Raw genomic sequence first — 17,573 nt, 5'->3', positions numbered from 1 at the left:
AAAAAAGGTCAGATTTTTTTTTCAGTGACCAAAATTGTCTTCTGTAATAGATTGCTTAAAACAGATTTATATAAAAGCATTGTGTGTGTTTTTGTAGCATTAAGTGTCGCCCTGGCGCTTCAGTTTTTTCTTACTGACTGTCATCGCGTTTCCTCTCAGCTCTATGACCGTGCGGAAGGGAAACCGTTTGGGCATCTCCATCCAGGAGCACATGGCCATCAACGTCTGCCCGGGCCCCATACGCCCCATCCGTCAGATCTCTGCCTACTTCCCTCGCCTCTCGCCCACTTCCTCCTTCTCGGAGCCGCTCTCGCCCAACCAGCTGACGGCGCCGGCTCCGCTGAGCCCCGGCAGCGCGGGCCAAGGTGGAGGAGGAGCAGCGGGAGGAGGAGACGGAGAAGGAGGAGGCGGGGCGAGCAGATGCCTTTTGTCTCCACTGCTACCGGGAGCCGCAGGAGGAGGAGGGTCGCTGTCGGCCATGAGCAGCATGGACACCTCCATCGAGATCGACAGCTGCGACAGCGACGACAACAGTGAGTCGCCTCAGAGCAACGGTCGGGTCTCACTGAAAAACAGGGCCGGGTTTATGAGGATGAGGGAGTGTTAGCACCACGCTAAGATAATAAAAAACATTAAATTACAAGAATAAAGTCATTAAATTACAAGAATAAAGTCGTACGAAAATAATGACGCAATAATACGAGAATAAAGTCTGAGAATAATGTCGAACAAGAATTAAGTCGTAGTATTACGAGATTAAAGTTGCAATAATACGAGAAAAAAAGTCAATATTTCAAGAATAAACTAATACAATTATGACTTTATTCTCGTGATAATGTGACTTTTGTTCTTGTATGACTTCATTGTCATATTTTTTTTTACTTTATTCTTGTAATTTTATTTATTTTTTTATACTCCGTCGTATAGAAGGAGGTGGACCTAGTTAGGCTCTTTTTAATTTTCCAAATCACTCTTCACCTTTTTTTATGAGCTACCTCATCTTTTAGCTTAACTTGGCAAATATAATTTTTCTGTATGCTAACAAATCCTTTTGCATTTAGTGGTTTTGGATTTGGTTGTGCAGGAGGCTCCACTTCTGCTTTTCAAAGATGTACAGTTGTATAATTGCGCATCAGTTTGCAGCTATTTTCATCTGTGACCAGCTTATTTGGATTTAAAGTGACAGGAGGGCCTGAAATGGCTCCAAATAGGCAGATCTGAGCAGACTGAAATCTAATTATCTAAGAATGATTTTGTGCAAAAAAAAAAAATTAATTAATGTGTTTTGTGTCGCACATAGACCTATCTATCCTAACCTGTTCAAGGAGACATCTTAGGTCACCTTAAAAATCTGGTTCAGCTCGTAAAAGACAAAATAAATGACACTGACACAGATCTGGACTCGTATAAAGAGTTCAGAAGAAAATCGCGTAAAGAGAAAGTTTAAGATTTCAGGAACTAGTTGATATTTATTCAATATTCCCATCGTTCTCTCTCTCTCTCTCTGTCTCTCTCTGTGCTGTTTGCTCTTCGCCTCCTAATGAAGTCATCATCATAAAAGCAATTACCTGTATAACTGGCACATATTTCTTCTGACTTGTCGTTAACTCCCTTCCAGCCTCCCTGGGGACGTTAGAGTTTGACCTTCTGTACGAGAAAGCCACCAGCTCCTTACACTGCACAGTCCTCAGAGCAAAGGTACGGTGTCCACGGGAAAATGCTTTACAACCTCTAAACGCCGGCTGACTTGTCAGACAGAAAGCCAGCAAAGGAAAACCAGGTTGTGTTTCTGTCAGCTATAATGATTATGTGTTAGACTTCTGAAACCAACATGGGGAAATAGTTTTATACACATTTGAGGTAACGTATTACACTGTATATACCACTCTTGCATATACAGTGTAATACTTGAGATTTGCTCTAAAAATCATCAAAGCTGTCTGATTTAATAGTTTAAACACCAAATATACCATAATATGCATTAATATACACAGCTGAAATAATCTTGGCACCACAGCAGAAACTAATATCTACTTATCTTCTCAGCCAATCAGCACCAAGGAAAATAAATGGGGCTCTCTGATTGGCTGCTTTGCTAATCAAAGCAGCCAATCAACCCTCACTGCAAAAACACAAAAACTCAAAGTATTTTTGGTTTAGTTTCTACTGCAAATATCCTAATTCACTTGAAATATATAAAAAAAACTAACTTATAATTAAAATTTCATCAAGATGTAGGATTTTGTTGAACGTAAATAATTCTTGAATATTCATAGATAGTACTAGTTCTGCTGGCAGATTAATTCACAGATAACATGGGGAAAATATCTTATACACTCTATGAAAAAAACTTATGGATATTTGAATTTTCCCAGAACGTTACGTTCCACAGAAAAATCTGTGACTTCTGACCAGAATCCAATGTATAAATGTGTTTTTCTAACATCTTTACAGACATTTTCTGTTTCTGTACAAGTAATCTGGATGTGAAGAAGCTAATAAGAAGTACATACACAAAACTGTCATTGTTTAGATATTAAGCAACTACATAAATATTGTAAACCTAACAGAACTGAAACAAGAAACCTTTACTTTGATTTGACTGCGAGAAAAAAAATATTCTTTAATATGTTTGATTTTACATCTTATTTTAACTGCAATGTTTATTTTTTTCAACCCTCAAATATCTCACTTCTGCAGAGATTATTCATACTAAACTTTCTCAATTAAAACGAGTTGGCATGGTAACGTTGCACATTTTATGATTTTGTGATTTTGTTAAAAACACAGATATTTAATGCTTTTTTTAAAGTAAAGTTGTTTAGTATCAGGCATTGTAAATGTTTTAAATAGGACATATCTTTGTTTTTAGGGTACAGACTTACATTCAGCTTCTTATTTTCACCCTTCACACTCAAACTCTTAAGTTTGATTTATCTTTAAACATTTTCCAAATGAACCCCATACTTCAGCATTTTTTGCTGCTGGAAGTCTCCAGAGTCACCTCCACATCTCATTTTGTAGTTTTTATGTCCTATATTTTCTCTGCAAGGGTTTGAAGCCGATGGATTTCAACGGTCTGGCCGATCCCTACGTCAAGCTGCATCTGCTGCCGGGAGCCTGCAAGGTTGGATTTTATTACAAGTGTTTTTCATTTCTCAGTGTTTTCCTGTGAAATTGAAAGAGACCTTCAGCTTCCTGTCTGCAGGAAGATTGGAGGACACTCTTCAATCATGGTCTCATTTTAGAGTTGTGTGACGAAAATGCGGATGAATAAATGAGCAGTAATAGAAGGACCTTGGGGTTATTTTTCTGCTGTTTGCACGTCGCAGCGAAGCTCGCAGTGACATTTACTTCATTCTCCCCGTGGCGTTGACAGGCGAATAAACTGAAAACAAAGATTGTTCGAAACACACTCAACCCCGTGTGGAACGAGACGCTCACCTACTGCGGCATCACCGAGGAAGACATGTATCGCAAAACTCTCAGGTTAGTCTCTGCTATTCACCGGCCTGGGCAGCAGCTGGTCACATTTACTTCAGTATCTTTAGAAAAAAATATTTTTAGGAGTATTTTTACTTTTACTTGAGTAAAATTTCTGGATACTCTACCCACTATGAGTAACTTCATTATTTGAAGAATAAACTCAACCCAAAAATCACCAGACACAGTGACACACCTGAAGTTTTGGTTAGTTTCATAAGTTTTATATTAAAAGAATTTGGTTTATTTCTATAAAAATGTCTCTTTTTTCTGATATTGTAATTGTGTTATTTATATGAATTATTTTCATTTTGCTCTTAAAGGGGACAAAACTCTTGTATTTAACAGAATTTTATGCAAAATTCACCATTTTGTGCATTTTTGTTCTTCTGTTTTGGTCTCTGCTGCTTTGAAAAACAACCCAAGCATTTTACAAAAGACACCCAGCCATTTTGTTGGCAGTAAGTTCATGTGTTTTGGTGTTTGGAAAATGAAGCCTTGGAAAAACTTCTGGAATGTAACGTCGCAAATCCGTTACCTAGCAACACCAGCCAAGGCCAGCCCCGTTACCTAGCAACCCCAGCCAAGGCCAGCCCCGTTACCTAGCAACCCAAGTTGAGTTCTAACTGATTTTACTGCTGTACAGTTTGCTCCCGGAAAAGACAAGAGTTTTGTTGTTCAGCTGCACTGCAAAAATACAAAATCTTACCAATAAGTCTAGTTTCAAGTGCAAATGTCTCAGTATACTTGGAATAAGATAATACTAACTCACAAATGACTTTACAGCAAGATATAGCAGCTTGTTTTAAGTAAACAATTCTTGAATATTGATTTTTTTTAAAAAAGTATTACCAGTAGCTGGATTGGCAGATTATTCGTTTAAACTTCTTGTGCAAAATGTCATCTTATAAGTTTAAATATCTTCCAGTGGAACTAGTGTTGTTTCTAATCAATATTCAAAAATTATTGACCTAAAACAATAATTTAAACTAATAAATCTTTCTCACAAGTTACTTGTGAGCTAATTTTGTGTTATCTCAAGTCAAAACTGAAATGGTACACTGTTTTTGCAGTGTGGTATACTGTTGATTGTGCAGGAGGCTCTACTTCTGCTTTTTGAAGTCATATAGTTGTGTAATTGCGTATCTGTTTGCCGCCATTTTTACGTGGGAGGGAAACATTGAGTTAGGGGCATGGCTAGCAGCAGCTTATTAAGATTTAGTGACAGAGGCCATAAAACAGCTCATAAGCAGAACTAATCAAACTGAAATCTCATTACTGAAGGATGATTTTATGTAAAAAAGACAAAAAACAAAAACTTGTTGGTTCAAGGAAGCAAAGTAGGTCACCTTTTAATATAAAACCTATGAGTTCACATTTTGGTCAGTCTGACATATTTTTGACTTTTTTGATCAGTTACTTGAGTTGCATTTTTACCAAATACTTTTTTACTAGTAATTTCTTGCACGGTTACATTTTACTTTTACTTGAGTAAATATATATTGAAGTACTGCTGCTCTTACTTGAGTAATTTTTTAGCTACCTGTGGTTATTTCTCCCCCTCTTATTTTCTCGGCTGTTCCAGATCTGACTCACGCGTACAAAAGATCCCTTATCGTCCTTTTCAATCGCTGAGTCCTTTGCTATCAGCTTAAAGGACGCCCAGTGGTTCTCGACGCCCCCTCTCTGCCTCCATTGAGGCTGTTTCATGTTGTCACCTCAGCCTCGTCCCTTCCTATCCAAACATCTCTCCTGTCCGCTGAGATCAGAGAAGATCTCCACCTCTCTTTGTCGCTCCTTCCATCTTCCTCTTTGCTTTCTCTTTTTCAAAGTTGCAGTGACAGATTGAGGTCAGACTGTGCACCGCGGGGTGTTTTAATCTCATTGACCCCCCCTCTGGAGGTGACGAAAGCTGCGAATTGTTTCTGTCTGTGACTGAAACTTTGCCGTGGTCCACATGAGAGCCGGATCTGAGCAGGATGGACAGGTTAGCTCCCGGGGGTGATAAGAGGAACTTGTCCTGCTGCCGACCCGCGGCGCCGGCACGTAAATATCAGGAGTTTGACTCATTCAGGTTCACAACCTGCTGCAGGTCAATACCTGATGTCTGTGTTTTCTAGCTAAGGCTGAAGCGATTAATTGTGATTAATCAATTATTTGAATAATTTAGTAATCGATTAATCGTTAAAGTTTTAGGTCCACCTGGTTCAAATTCTGTAAAACTCCTGTTAAGCACCTTTTGCTTTCTGATTATTAAAAAATAAACAGCTCAGCTCTGCACTGTGTTGGTATGAAATCAAGCAGAAATGCCTGAGATTTTCACATGTTAATGTTACATGTGATTCATCAAATGCTCTGAGAATATTATAATTTTTTCCTGTGCAGTGAAATTTCTCCAGTCCACCAAAACATTTGAATTTTTTCAGAGAATGCTGCACAGAAAGGATTCCCCAGTTCAGACCAGTTTGAAATAAATTATGGAGAGCATCTGTTACTGTCTGTGAGGATTTCCCTGCATGAATCTGGGTCAGTGTGCTGCTTCAGTTCATGGCGACTGCGACTTCTGTGAAAATGTCAGTGAATGCTAAATGTCAAAGGAAAGATGGGTCAAACAACAGAAAGATTAAAGCATGTGGCTCCAACCTGGAGGGAATAAACACCCGAGTCCAAGTCTTAATTTCAACACGACAGGCGAAAGAAGAAAGACTTACAAGCACAACGCTGCGAAAAAGTCTGTTTAAATACCTTTTGAAGTATCGTCTTTTCTAGCACGACGGGTCGTTTCTGGGACCAAAGCCGCCCACGAATTGTTGAAATCCAAAAGGATTCCCTCTAAAATCGGTTATTACTGCCTGTTTAAATGGCTCAAACAGCAGATATACCCGGATATGCATTAATGCACTGCAAAAACACAAAATCATACCAAGTATCAAGTAGTGCAAATATCTTAGTGCACATGAAATAAAACAAAACTAAACTACAAGTAACTTTTCAGCGAGGTATAGATGCTTGTTTTGAGTAAACAATTCCTTAATATGGATGAAAAAGTGCTACTTCTACTGGCAGATTATTTCACTTGTAATATTGGGAAAACATTTTGTTATAAGTAAAATAAAAAGTGGTTTAATTAGTTGGCACAATGCATTGTGGGATACCTTGCTGATCAGTCCTCACTGTCACATTACTTTAAGTTAATTTATAGAGGGCATGAACTTATTTAAATTCATTGTTTATCATAACAATGTAAAAAAAAAATGAGTAGAATTAGTAAAAACTACAGTGAATAAACTTAATTTCTTAGATTAAAGTCAACTTTGTAATTCACAATACGCTGAAAAATTCACTGGACTTTAGTTTGATTGGTGGCAGAATCTTGACTGGTTATATTCTCTCATAAAAATTTATTTTGTAGGTTAACATGCTGAGATGATGTAGTAAATATAAGCTGTCAGAAAATGTTTGCATTGCAGGTGAACATGTGAGCCCATCCCCCGCTCTTGACCTTTGACCTGTTACACCGCCACTCATCGCTCTGTCCTGATTTTCTCCAGATGACTCAATCTGTCTTTGTTCTCGTCTGGACCTCACACCCTCACTTATTTTCTTCCATTTCTGTTTCTCCCTGCAGTTTGAGATCAAATGTATGATTTTTTTTCCCGCTTGGGTGAATTATCAGACTAGAAATTTTCTCCAGAGATTTTGTTTTGCACATATATTGAACTTTCTGCAGTGGTTTTGTTTCATAACCAGAAACTAGAAATTGAAGGTGTTTCTGTGATGGAAGGATACATTTTTATAAATAACAATATGAAACTTAGTGATCTTAGGCACTCGGGTTCAGATGCACATTTAAATTCATTCTTCTGTCTTTAACCTCTTTCTCAGCCGCATCACTCCTTCGCCTCTCGATCCCACATCCACAACCTGTTTCCACCTCCTTCGCTCCTCAGTGCTCCCACCCACGTATTATTGCTGAATTCATGGCATAAATATGGATTTATTTAACCTCTTGTAATGCACTTTCACACTGTTTGAATCCCCACTGAGAGAAACGTGACAATTATCTCCAAGAATATGCAAACACATACACCGCCTTGCAGGAGCAGTCGTCATTTTGTCACGTTGCAGTCACAGTTTTTTATCTATGTTTTGGGATTTTTTTGTGAAGTGGTACGTAATTGTGAAATGCGAAGTAAAAGATACACGGCTGTCACTCTTGTATCTAAAAATCAGGAGTCTTCAAACTACAAGTGGATCTCAGTGGCTCTTAAAGGTGATCTATTGCGCTTCCTTGAACAGGTAAGACTTGAACAAAACATGTTTTTTTTAGTTTTTTTTACATTTTTTTTAAACATAATCATTCTTAGATAATGAGATTTTAAGGGGTTTCTGGATGGTAAGGCACTTGTTTTTTTCTAGCAGCCATTTTACGCCGCATACAGCAGTAAAACCAGCTGACCAAAAGTGCTGGAACTCTGCTTGAGTTGCTAGGAAACGGGCTGAGCTTAGACCGGGTTGCTAGGTAACGGGCTGGGTTCTGCTGGGGTTACTAGGTGAGGGCTCAGTGCCTGCTGATTGTGACGTTACATTACAAAGGTTTTTGAAACGGGAAATTTTCCGGGCACTAAAAAACCTTAAAATATTGACGAAAACTGTCTGGGTGACTTTTTAAAACGTTTGTCCTGTTTTTAGAAGCAGCTGAGACCCAAATGGAAGAAAGAAATGGTGCAAAATGCAAGTTTTGCATAATATGTCCCTGTTAATAACTTTGGCCTGAAATAAAAAGGAACTATTTAATGTTTTTAAATACAGATACATAAACAATTGTTCTTTTTCTTTTAGAGCTGAAAAATTGTCTTGTTTTTCTAGAAAATTTCTGAGTTTCTTCTACCAAATTTTCGACTTTTGAAATGCAGAAATTTTCTTGTTTTCTCTAGAGAATTGCAGTTTCTTTTGCCAAATTTTTTACTTTTGAACGCAGAATTTTTTATGTTCCTAAAAAAATTCTGATATTAATCTGAAAGTTTCAGAGTTTCTTCAAAAAAAATTTCAACTTTCAGAGCTCAGAAATGTTCTTGTTTTTCTTAGGGAATTGCCAAGTTTCTTTTACCAAAGTTTTTACTTTTGGAGCTCAAAAATGTCAAATTTTTGACTTTTAAAATGCAGAAATTTTCTTGTTTCTAGAAAATTTCTGATATTAATCTAAAAGTTTCTGAGTTTCTTCTACCAAATGTTCAACTTGTGGAGCTCAGAAATGTCTAAGTTTTTATAGAAAATTTCTGTGATTAACCTCATAATTTCTGAGGTTTTTGGCAGAAATGTACTCCCTTTTTAAAAATAATCATAATAATAATAAGCCGTTGTAGAATTGAACTTCAAGAAAGTCCCCACAGTCCAATTAACAGTCAACATCATCTCTTGGAAATTGATAGATTCTTTCCATTCGTAAAGTTTTATCTCACTGATGCATTAATCTGTGTTGGTATAGCAGATGCAATCACGTCTGAATACATTAATTTTGAAACTGTAATTTGAATAAATCCCAAAAGATTCGCTTTGAGATTCCTGACAGCTTCCTTTCTAATTCAGGTCAGGCTTTCATCACTGATTTCATTCCCTTCTTATATTTCTGTCACGACTTTAAAGGATGTCATAAGATGTTGCTTGTTTGACTACTTCACCACACACACACACACACACACACACACACACACACACACACACACACACACACACACACACACACAGAGAAAACCACCTTGATTGGTCTCCTTTCAGATCTCTACCTCTGACTCATTACCCAGCTATGCTCTTATATTTTATTCATGCTTCGCTCACCGTTTGTCACTGTCCCTCCCCCCGCCGGCTCTGCCTCTGTCTCCCAGGGTGTCCGTTTGTGACGAAGACAAGCTGACACATAACGAGTTCATCGGGGAGTCGAGGGTGGCCCTGCGCCGCGTGAAGCCTGACCAGACCAAACACTTCAACATCTGTCTGGAGCATCCGCCTCCTGTGAGGACGAGACGGAGTAAAACAGGAGGAAGAGGAGGAAAATGGGGAAATACATGTGCAGGGGGGAGAGATGACTGCAGGGACGTGTGGCGGTCGGCGTGCTAATGCTTCTTATGTGACTCATGACGCTCTGAGTGAACATGGACAGACGAGGGGAGTGGAAGTCCAAACCAGGAGAGAATCGGTCAAAACATGCATGTTTATCTGTCCGATTCGATGCTTCGCTGGGCCCCAATATTTCAGTGTTTTCTGAACAAATATTCCCAGAAGTCGTCCTGAAATAACTCAGCAAGGAAGGATCTTTTTCATGTTAGATCCTATTTGCTCGCTTTCTTTTTGAAAAAAAGAAATTACTTATATTTTTAAAAAGTGACGTTTATTTCAGTCATCCGTTAATATATTCTCGTTCTATTAGAGAACGAGAATATATTAGCAGAGAAACGATGCAATTTACCAAAAAAAACTTTATATTCAGTTTTTTTTTTGACTTTATCATCGTACGATTGTTTCCTTGTAGTCTGACCTTAATATTTCGTCGTAGAGTTGACTTGAATTCAAAGTCCAAAAAAGAAAGAAGCTGCAAAACTTAAACAAAATGGCGGCCTTGGCGCTAACATCACTGGTGGTGAAAAAAACAGTTTTTCCCAAAAAATAAATCTTAAAAAACATAACATTTATATTAATCGGTAAAAAGCCAAACCTCGTCTGATTTAAACTCTAACTGACACAGCAGTGTCCACATCCTGCGGCTTTTAGAAGAATCTCTCGTCTTTCTGCAGAATGACGTGTCTGATTCCCCTCATCAGCAGCCGTTCAGTCTGGTAACGAGCCGCTGATACGACTCCCAGGTGCCGCCGCAATCCTCAGTTTTACATGTCAAAAAACACACAGAGGCAAAAAATAATTAGGTATGGGACTTTGGTCATAGAACGTTCCCCAAAGCTGTGACTGAAGGAGGGGCTTTAATTAGTTTTAAGTCCCTTTCTGGGTGACATCCAACTAAACCGACTATTTATGTTCCAATCTGAATAATTTTACCTCTTACAAATTAAACAGTGAACAGTAATATTTAGAGATTCATTAATAGAACCATAAAAATTCAGTTTTTCAATATTACACAGGTGGAAAGTGAGTAACTTATGGAAAACCTTTATTGCCATTAAAAAAAAACAGAAAAGTTCAACAGGAAGTCATAATTATGAGATTTAAAGAGATAGAAAGTTGTTTCTCTGAAGAGGATTGCTCCTGTGGAAACCCATATCTCATCATCACAACTTAGAAAGTCAAAATTATGACTGTATTTTAAAATTATGACTTCCTATCATAATTATGACTTTGTGTCTCAAAATTATGAGCAAAAGTTGAAATTATGACTTAATATCTTATGTTTGTGACTTTCAAACTCGTAGTTATGACTACCTGTTGAGCTTTTATTTTGCCTTTCCTGGCAGAAATGGGCTTCCATAGGTTACATTTACTTGAGAAACATTTAGAATAAATTGAACCAAACTTTATGTCATCATAGCTCTTCTCAACTCAAAGCATATGTGAAAATTCAAGACAAACTTTATAAATTACTAAAAAAATTAAGTTAAATTAATGTAGTTTTAATTAATTTGAACTAAAACAACAGCAGAGACGTTTTATAGGAAAGCTGAGCCACTCCACTTCTTTTTATATATTTATGCACTTCAAATAGAGGCTAAACAACCAAAAAAAGCAGCAGATGTTTGTTCTATTTGATTTGTTTGAGTTTGTAATATTGACCCACTGACATGGTTTGTGCTTCCCTCAAAATTACAAACAGAGAGAATCGTGTCTCCTCCTATGGAGGACAAATAGCTTTTCGCGCAGGCTAAATGTCAGCAAGGTCACGTGTGGGGAACGATTGCTGCGAGATCAGAAAAATGAAAGGTGAGGAGGAAGAGCGAGAGGCGAGGAGGGGTCGTCAGAGACTCTGTGGAGATGAGAAACAAGTGGATTAAAAAATGAAAGGCGGCGCAGGGGGGCTGGTGAGTGAAACGAAGTGGGATGGAGCCGCGGTTTGGTTCTTCATGTGGTATTAGATTATCCCTCTGAGGCCGGCGGCCACTCTGCCATCAAACAGAAAAGCCCTTCTGTCATCCTGCGAGCCAGACGCTGCTTCAGCCTCTAACTCTTAAAAGCGGCTTCGCCTCCGGACTGATAGATCCGTCCCCGTCTCCTCATCCTCCTGCCGCTGCACCGCCACTCATCCCCTCCTAACATTTATCCACTTCTCTTGCTTTCTGCCCCCAGCTGCCCTCGCCGACGGCGATGAGCACGGCCCTGAGAGGAATCTCCTGCTACCTCAGAGAGGTGAAACATTTCTATAATCCTGTTTGTTTGTCCAAATTAAAGGTCTGAAACGATTAATCTTGAGTAATCAATTATTCAAATAATTGTCAACTGATTTAGCTATAGATTAATCGTTTACTGAGTACACAGGCTTGAAATGAGGCCATTTGGTGAAAGAACAACATACTCAGAGCACGAGTTAAGCCAAAAGTGTACAAAAAAATATATACATTTCATTTTTAAGATAAAAGAAACCGTAAAACAGATGATCTACTCAGGATTCACCAAGTAGCAGTTTTAGCTTCACCTTACGGAAAAAAAGAGTTTTGATTTCACAAGACTAAAGTCATAATTCTGATAAAAAAAATTCTGAATTCTGAGGTTAGAGTCATGATTCTGAGAAAATTCAGAATTTTTAGATTAAAGTCATAATTCTGATAAAAAAATTCTGAATTCTGAGGTTAGAGTCATGATTCTGAGAAAATTCAGAATTTTTAGATTAAAGTCAGAATTCTGAGAAAAAAATTCTGAATCCTGACATTAAAGTCAGAATTCTGAGATTCTGTTTTCGTCTATGGATTGAGCTAATTACACGACAATCAGTGCCAAAATGGGATGATTTAGATCTAAGGGTAATAATAATAATAAGGGTCTAGTCAAAGTCCAGAGCCAAAGCTAATGGAGAATCTGTGGTAAGAGTTCAAGGTGAATTAACCTGAGCTATTACAAAGAAAATGAGCAAAAATTTCAGTTTATGGATGTGCAGATGTAAAGGAATAATTGAATCATTCAACGCTGCTCTACTTTGTCGGTCTGTTGATGATTCTGGTTATAAAAAGACAAATTGTGAATACATTCACTGGGCATTAATACTTTTCTAAGCATTGTACCCACTACCTTCTTTATTAAATGTAGCAAACACAGTAAAATACAAGAATTAATTTGTATTCTGAGAATATTTATGTACAAAGAGAAATGTAAAACTGTACATTTCCAGTAAGCTTAACTAAGTTGGCTCAGTCTACCATGACAACTGCAGAAAAACTTTAAAACTTAACAAGCATAGTTAATGTGGAAGACACTAACTTAGCAAGGAAAGTTTTTCTCTAAAGTGTTTGTGGGCTGTCAGTTGTTGATTTTGTTCAAGTTGATGTTGCTACTGCTGGATGTTTCCAAGTAAACAAGTTTGCGTTTGAAATCAAATCCACATTTATTTAATGTCTCATAAAATTAGCAAAAGTGTCACGAATGCAGTTGGTTTGTTGCTGCTTTAAAGGTTGAGTCCCTTTTAAAGCGGCAATGAAAATAAACAGCCCTGCGGATAAACCAGCAGCAGCATAAAGATGTCAAAACAAACCAAGCATGAGACTTTAGGACGCGCGAGCCAGCAGTGAGTTCCAGCTACAGTCAGAACAACTGCTGTAGGAAGAGAATGTCTTCCAGCAAAACTGTTTGGACTCAAACATTAAGATTTTCTTTACCATTTTTACTGACTATGCAAGAGAAACCAGACACTGTACAACCAGAGACGTGCTACTGATAGCAGCTGCTAATGTTAGCATTTTGGCTAACCTTAAGATTTTAGCTAAAATGTTTGCATACTGAATGGAGTTAGACAGCAGGGTAGTTGTAGCCCATATACGAAACCAGACACTGTATAAAACAGACATGCTACTGATAGCAGCTGTTAATGTTAGCATTTTGGCTAACATTAGCATTTTAGCTCGTTTTCACAAAAAAACTCAATGTAACTTAATGAATAGAGTAAATCAATGTTAGTCAACATGTAAGTGATAGCCCTCTTGCTACTCATAGCATTTTAGCTTACCTCAGCTTTTTAGCTAAAATGTTTGCATACTGAAGGGAGTGTTATAAGACATCCTAGTGAATGGAGTAAATCAATGTTAGTCAACATTGATGGTCCTCTTGCTACTCATGCCATTTTGGCTCAAATGTTTGTATACTGAGTAAGTGTTAGCGAAAAGTGGCTAAGATTAAGCTTCAGAAAGGGCAGAAACCTCTGATCAGTCGAACCTCTGTGGAATAATCTGGTCTGTGGAAGAAAACCAACCATTTGAACAGATGGAATGGGTCAGATGAGTGAAACTGTGACACATTTTGAAGTTTTTACAGGACGACAAATCCGAACTGACATCAAAACTTGTTTTAGAATGAACACAGAAAGCTAACAGTTTACCTTTTATGCTACGCCTGTAGCAGGGAACCAATAAGATTAAATAAAATATCATTTTTGTGAAGAGTAGCATTTAAATATTCATCCAGAATTATAGAAGCAGCTTCTTGGTAGCTACAAAAAAGCCTGTGGTCAAGGTGCAACTTGCTAAGCGACATTAAATCATATATTAATAGGTGTGTATGTGCATATTTAAGCCTCTTTGCATAATTTTGACCAATTTTTATAACTAGCTCCTGAAGAACCGTTTATATGCTTTAATACAAGCCCAAATGATGGTAGATGGTATAAAGAAGATTATTTTTCTTTACTTCATCTCAAATGATCATTGTTTCCAGACACATCAAAGAAAAACTGACAAATTGAACCCTGCAGCTCCAAATGACACAAAATAAATTCAGAAGCTGATTGGTGAAAAGCTGGAGTGACGGTTTGGCCTCAGGCGCTGAACAGAGCTCTGGATTGGTGGACTGGAACAGGTTCATTTGCAAGATTGTACCTTTAGGTTTAGCTTTCGGTGAAGATGAAGTTACGGGATCAATCTTCATCCAAATTAAAGCAGCTGATGCAAACTCCACTAATGAGCCGACGAAATCTTTTCTTTGGATTTAATAACCAAGCCCAAACCAGCACCGTGAAGTCCCGTCAGCCTCATTAATCAGACTCAAGATAAACTTTACATCTTCTACCAGGTTCAAGGTTACTTCATTTGTCTGCTGAGACTCGTGTTGTTCTCCCGTCTTGCACCCAACAAATCCTCCCTCCTTCCTGTTCACTTCTCACTGTTTCCAGCTGGCTCCCCGTTTGTTTTTCCCCCGCCTAATGAGTCACTCTCTATCGATCTGTGAAGGTCTGTGCCGTTGTTCTACCAGCTACCTGGTGCAAGTCATTCTCTAATTGCAAGTTTCTAAAGCTCGCAACTCACCGAAGAGTTGACAGATGGCGGACGGGCCACTGGCAGTGACGGCTCCCTAGGAAAGAAAGAGGGAAAGGATTATGATGAGGGAAGCGGTGGACTGTGGGGATTCGGACGGACGTGTTGCATATTGATCGATCGCCTCGTCCCTTACAGATAAAACCTGAGAGATTTAGAGATACAAAAGAAAGACTGATGTAATGCATACTGGTAGTTCTCATGGCACATCATGTCTGTGAACTTTGTAACTGACAGCCATCTTGGGAGGCAGTTGCTATGGAGTTCCTATGACAACAATAAGCAATCTACAAGCTTAGAACTAGGTCTCGCCTCGTTCCTATCCAAGTTATAAATAATATAAGTGCATCATAATTATCACTTCGTCACAATTTGAGTACTCCACCCGTCTCTGTGTAATAATGAGATAAATATCAGTGATATTTAGTGTAGCATTTAGTGCCAAACTAGCTAAATTTGCTTAGCTAACGTAGCTTTTATTTGCTAGCTAAGACGGACTTTAACCTGCATGTATGTTTCTACGTGTTCCTGCTTTCCCAGTCATTAGAAGCTTGTTTTTCACACAGAGAGTTTGATCGCCCTTTACAAATACGTTTAAATATTGATTGTATGCGTCCAGATTTCAGGTGAAGTTCCTTTATGATGTATTCACTCTTTGTGTTCGCTAGGTAGGTAATTATATAGTAGAATGAGATCATAGGCAGCTTGTAGTATCGTCTGACATATTTTTCATTCTCCGTCTCAAACGGGTCGATTTTGACAGCAGCCATTTTGTTCATGTATCTTTCCCTCGGACATTGGTTAAGGGTTTTCTCATATTTTATTTTTGTTGGTCTTGAAGCCATGGGTCTGCTACGTATTACGCTTGCCTACTAAGATGGCGCGGATCACTTCCAGTTCAGATTTGTAGGAAGTTGGAACTATGTATTAGGGCTGGACGTTGTGGCTGAAAAGCTTAGCACAATGTCAGTCAATGTCAATAATTATTGATTAGTTTTCTGTTTTAAATATTTGAGATACTACCAAACTGGTGGCCTGACCTCTCCTGCTGTATCCAGTTTTCACTCCACACAGTTGTTTTATTTTTAAGTAGTTGTGAGGTAAAGTGGAGGAACTTTAAACTGCAGCTGCGAGTTCCCCAACAGGTCGTTGCTAGGTAACCAAAGTTGGGGGGAACTTATGTTGCTAGGCAACCAAAGAGTAAGTGAGTTAAGTTCAGATTCAGTGAATATTCTTCATATTGAATATTTAATCAGACGTATTATCCATTGATATTGATCGTGTGTTTGTTGTGATATAGATCATTACTGATTTAACCAAAGGACGAGCAGAGAGCAGGTAAAAAATGGCCCACCGTCAGTGATTCAAAACATGCATCTCTTCTATAAATAACGTACATATATGTAAGCTGAAGGCTGTAGTTTGGTGAGTCATGGGCCCTAGAGAGCATCTTCTCCTCTCTCTCTTTTTCTGCCTGTTTCTTTTATTTGTCACTTTGAATCTGCCCTGTCGGTCCACATGTTTTCAGACGGCGCTTTGGCAGCAGTTCGCTGTTATCCAAAGAAAAATCCTGAAGCCAATTTGTAATTGTGCTTAGTTAATGTGGTAACACTTTATTTGAAGCGGTGTGTATAAGACTGACATGACACGGTCATAAACATGACATAACACCTGTCATGAACATAAAGAAGTCTCTGTGAATGTTTATGACTGTTGTCATGAAGTGTCATGCGGTAAATAATGACACTTTTAATGCAAAGTTGCTCTAAAAGTTGCATTAAAAGCCCATTAAAAATGCCAACTTTGCATGATTTTGTAAATTATGATAATTTAATGCAAAGTATGCCAGAGACTTTATGAGGTCTACAAAATCTAAAAATAAAATCTTAACTTCTTTGTTTCTAAAAAATCAGCCATTTCAAGTTGTACAATGATTACACCATGTTATAGCTGGGTGGTAACTAGATACTTTTACCAAATTACATTTACATGAATAACTGTTTTTTTTTATCACTTTTAGGAGTAATTTGACTACACTGTAATTCACTTGAGTAATTTTATTATGAAGTATCTCTACTCTTGAGAAATTTCTTGGACAGATACTTTTTACTCTCGAGTAAAAATATGTTGAAGTAGTGCCACTCTTACTTGAGTACACTTTAGCGTACTCTGCCCACAAACGTTGCTTTCCATGCCGAGTATTTACATGAACACGAGTCGCTCTGTCCATGTGCAGCTCACAGATCTCGTCCTTTCCTGTCCTTCAGTGGGAGACGGAGCAGCAGAGGAGTCTGGAGGAAAGGGGCCGTTTGCTGCTTTGCCTCCAGTTCCTGCCCCCAAACGGTGACGGCGACTTGAAGGGCGAGGCCAAGGAGAGAGCTCGGGGTGGGCTCTGCGTGGGCGTCAAGCGCTGCGCCCACCTGGCAGCCATGGACGTCAACGGCTTCTCCGACCCCTACGTCAAAACGTGAGCTAAACCTCAGACTGAGACTGTGTTACTGCCACTGGATTTTTATTCCCTACGTCACGTGTGTCAACCCAAGGCCCGGGGGCTAAATTCGGCCCGCCATGGCTTTTTATGTGGTCCTCTAGGCCAGTGTTTTTCAACCACTGTTCCGCGGCACACTAGTGTGC

The 17,573-nt window shown here is 38.6% G+C and overlaps 1 protein-coding gene across 3 annotated transcripts in view; it reads left to right on the top strand.

The window, feature by feature from the left end:
- LOC106956256 (double C2-like domain-containing protein alpha) overlaps nucleotides 1-17,573 on the top strand; it is a 49,546-nt gene that overhangs the window by 19,155 nt on the left and 12,818 nt on the right. For all 3 annotated transcript variants that reach the window (XM_015046977.1, XM_015046976.1, XM_015046978.1), the window contains exons 2-8: nucleotides 160-533; nucleotides 1,619-1,698; nucleotides 3,053-3,127; nucleotides 3,380-3,489; nucleotides 9,369-9,495; nucleotides 11,773-11,832; nucleotides 17,207-17,406. In XM_015046977.1, coding sequence (XP_014902463.1) covers nucleotides 164-533; nucleotides 1,619-1,698; nucleotides 3,053-3,127; nucleotides 3,380-3,489; nucleotides 9,369-9,495; nucleotides 11,773-11,832; nucleotides 17,207-17,406 — 1,022 coding nt within the window. In that variant the 5' untranslated portion in view covers nucleotides 160-163. The remainder of the gene's footprint in view (nucleotides 1-159; nucleotides 534-1,618; nucleotides 1,699-3,052; nucleotides 3,128-3,379; nucleotides 3,490-9,368; nucleotides 9,496-11,772; nucleotides 11,833-17,206; nucleotides 17,407-17,573) is intronic.

The sequence above is a fragment of the Poecilia latipinna genome, unplaced genomic scaffold, assembly GCF_001443285.1.
Source record: "Poecilia latipinna isolate Pla-1442-1.1 unplaced genomic scaffold, P_latipinna-1.0 Scaffold801, whole genome shotgun sequence".
Classification (NCBI taxonomy): domain Eukaryota; kingdom Metazoa; phylum Chordata; class Actinopteri; order Cyprinodontiformes; family Poeciliidae; genus Poecilia; species Poecilia latipinna.
Note: the sequence above shows the minus strand (reverse complement) of the source record. Positions and strands in the feature narration are given on the sequence as shown.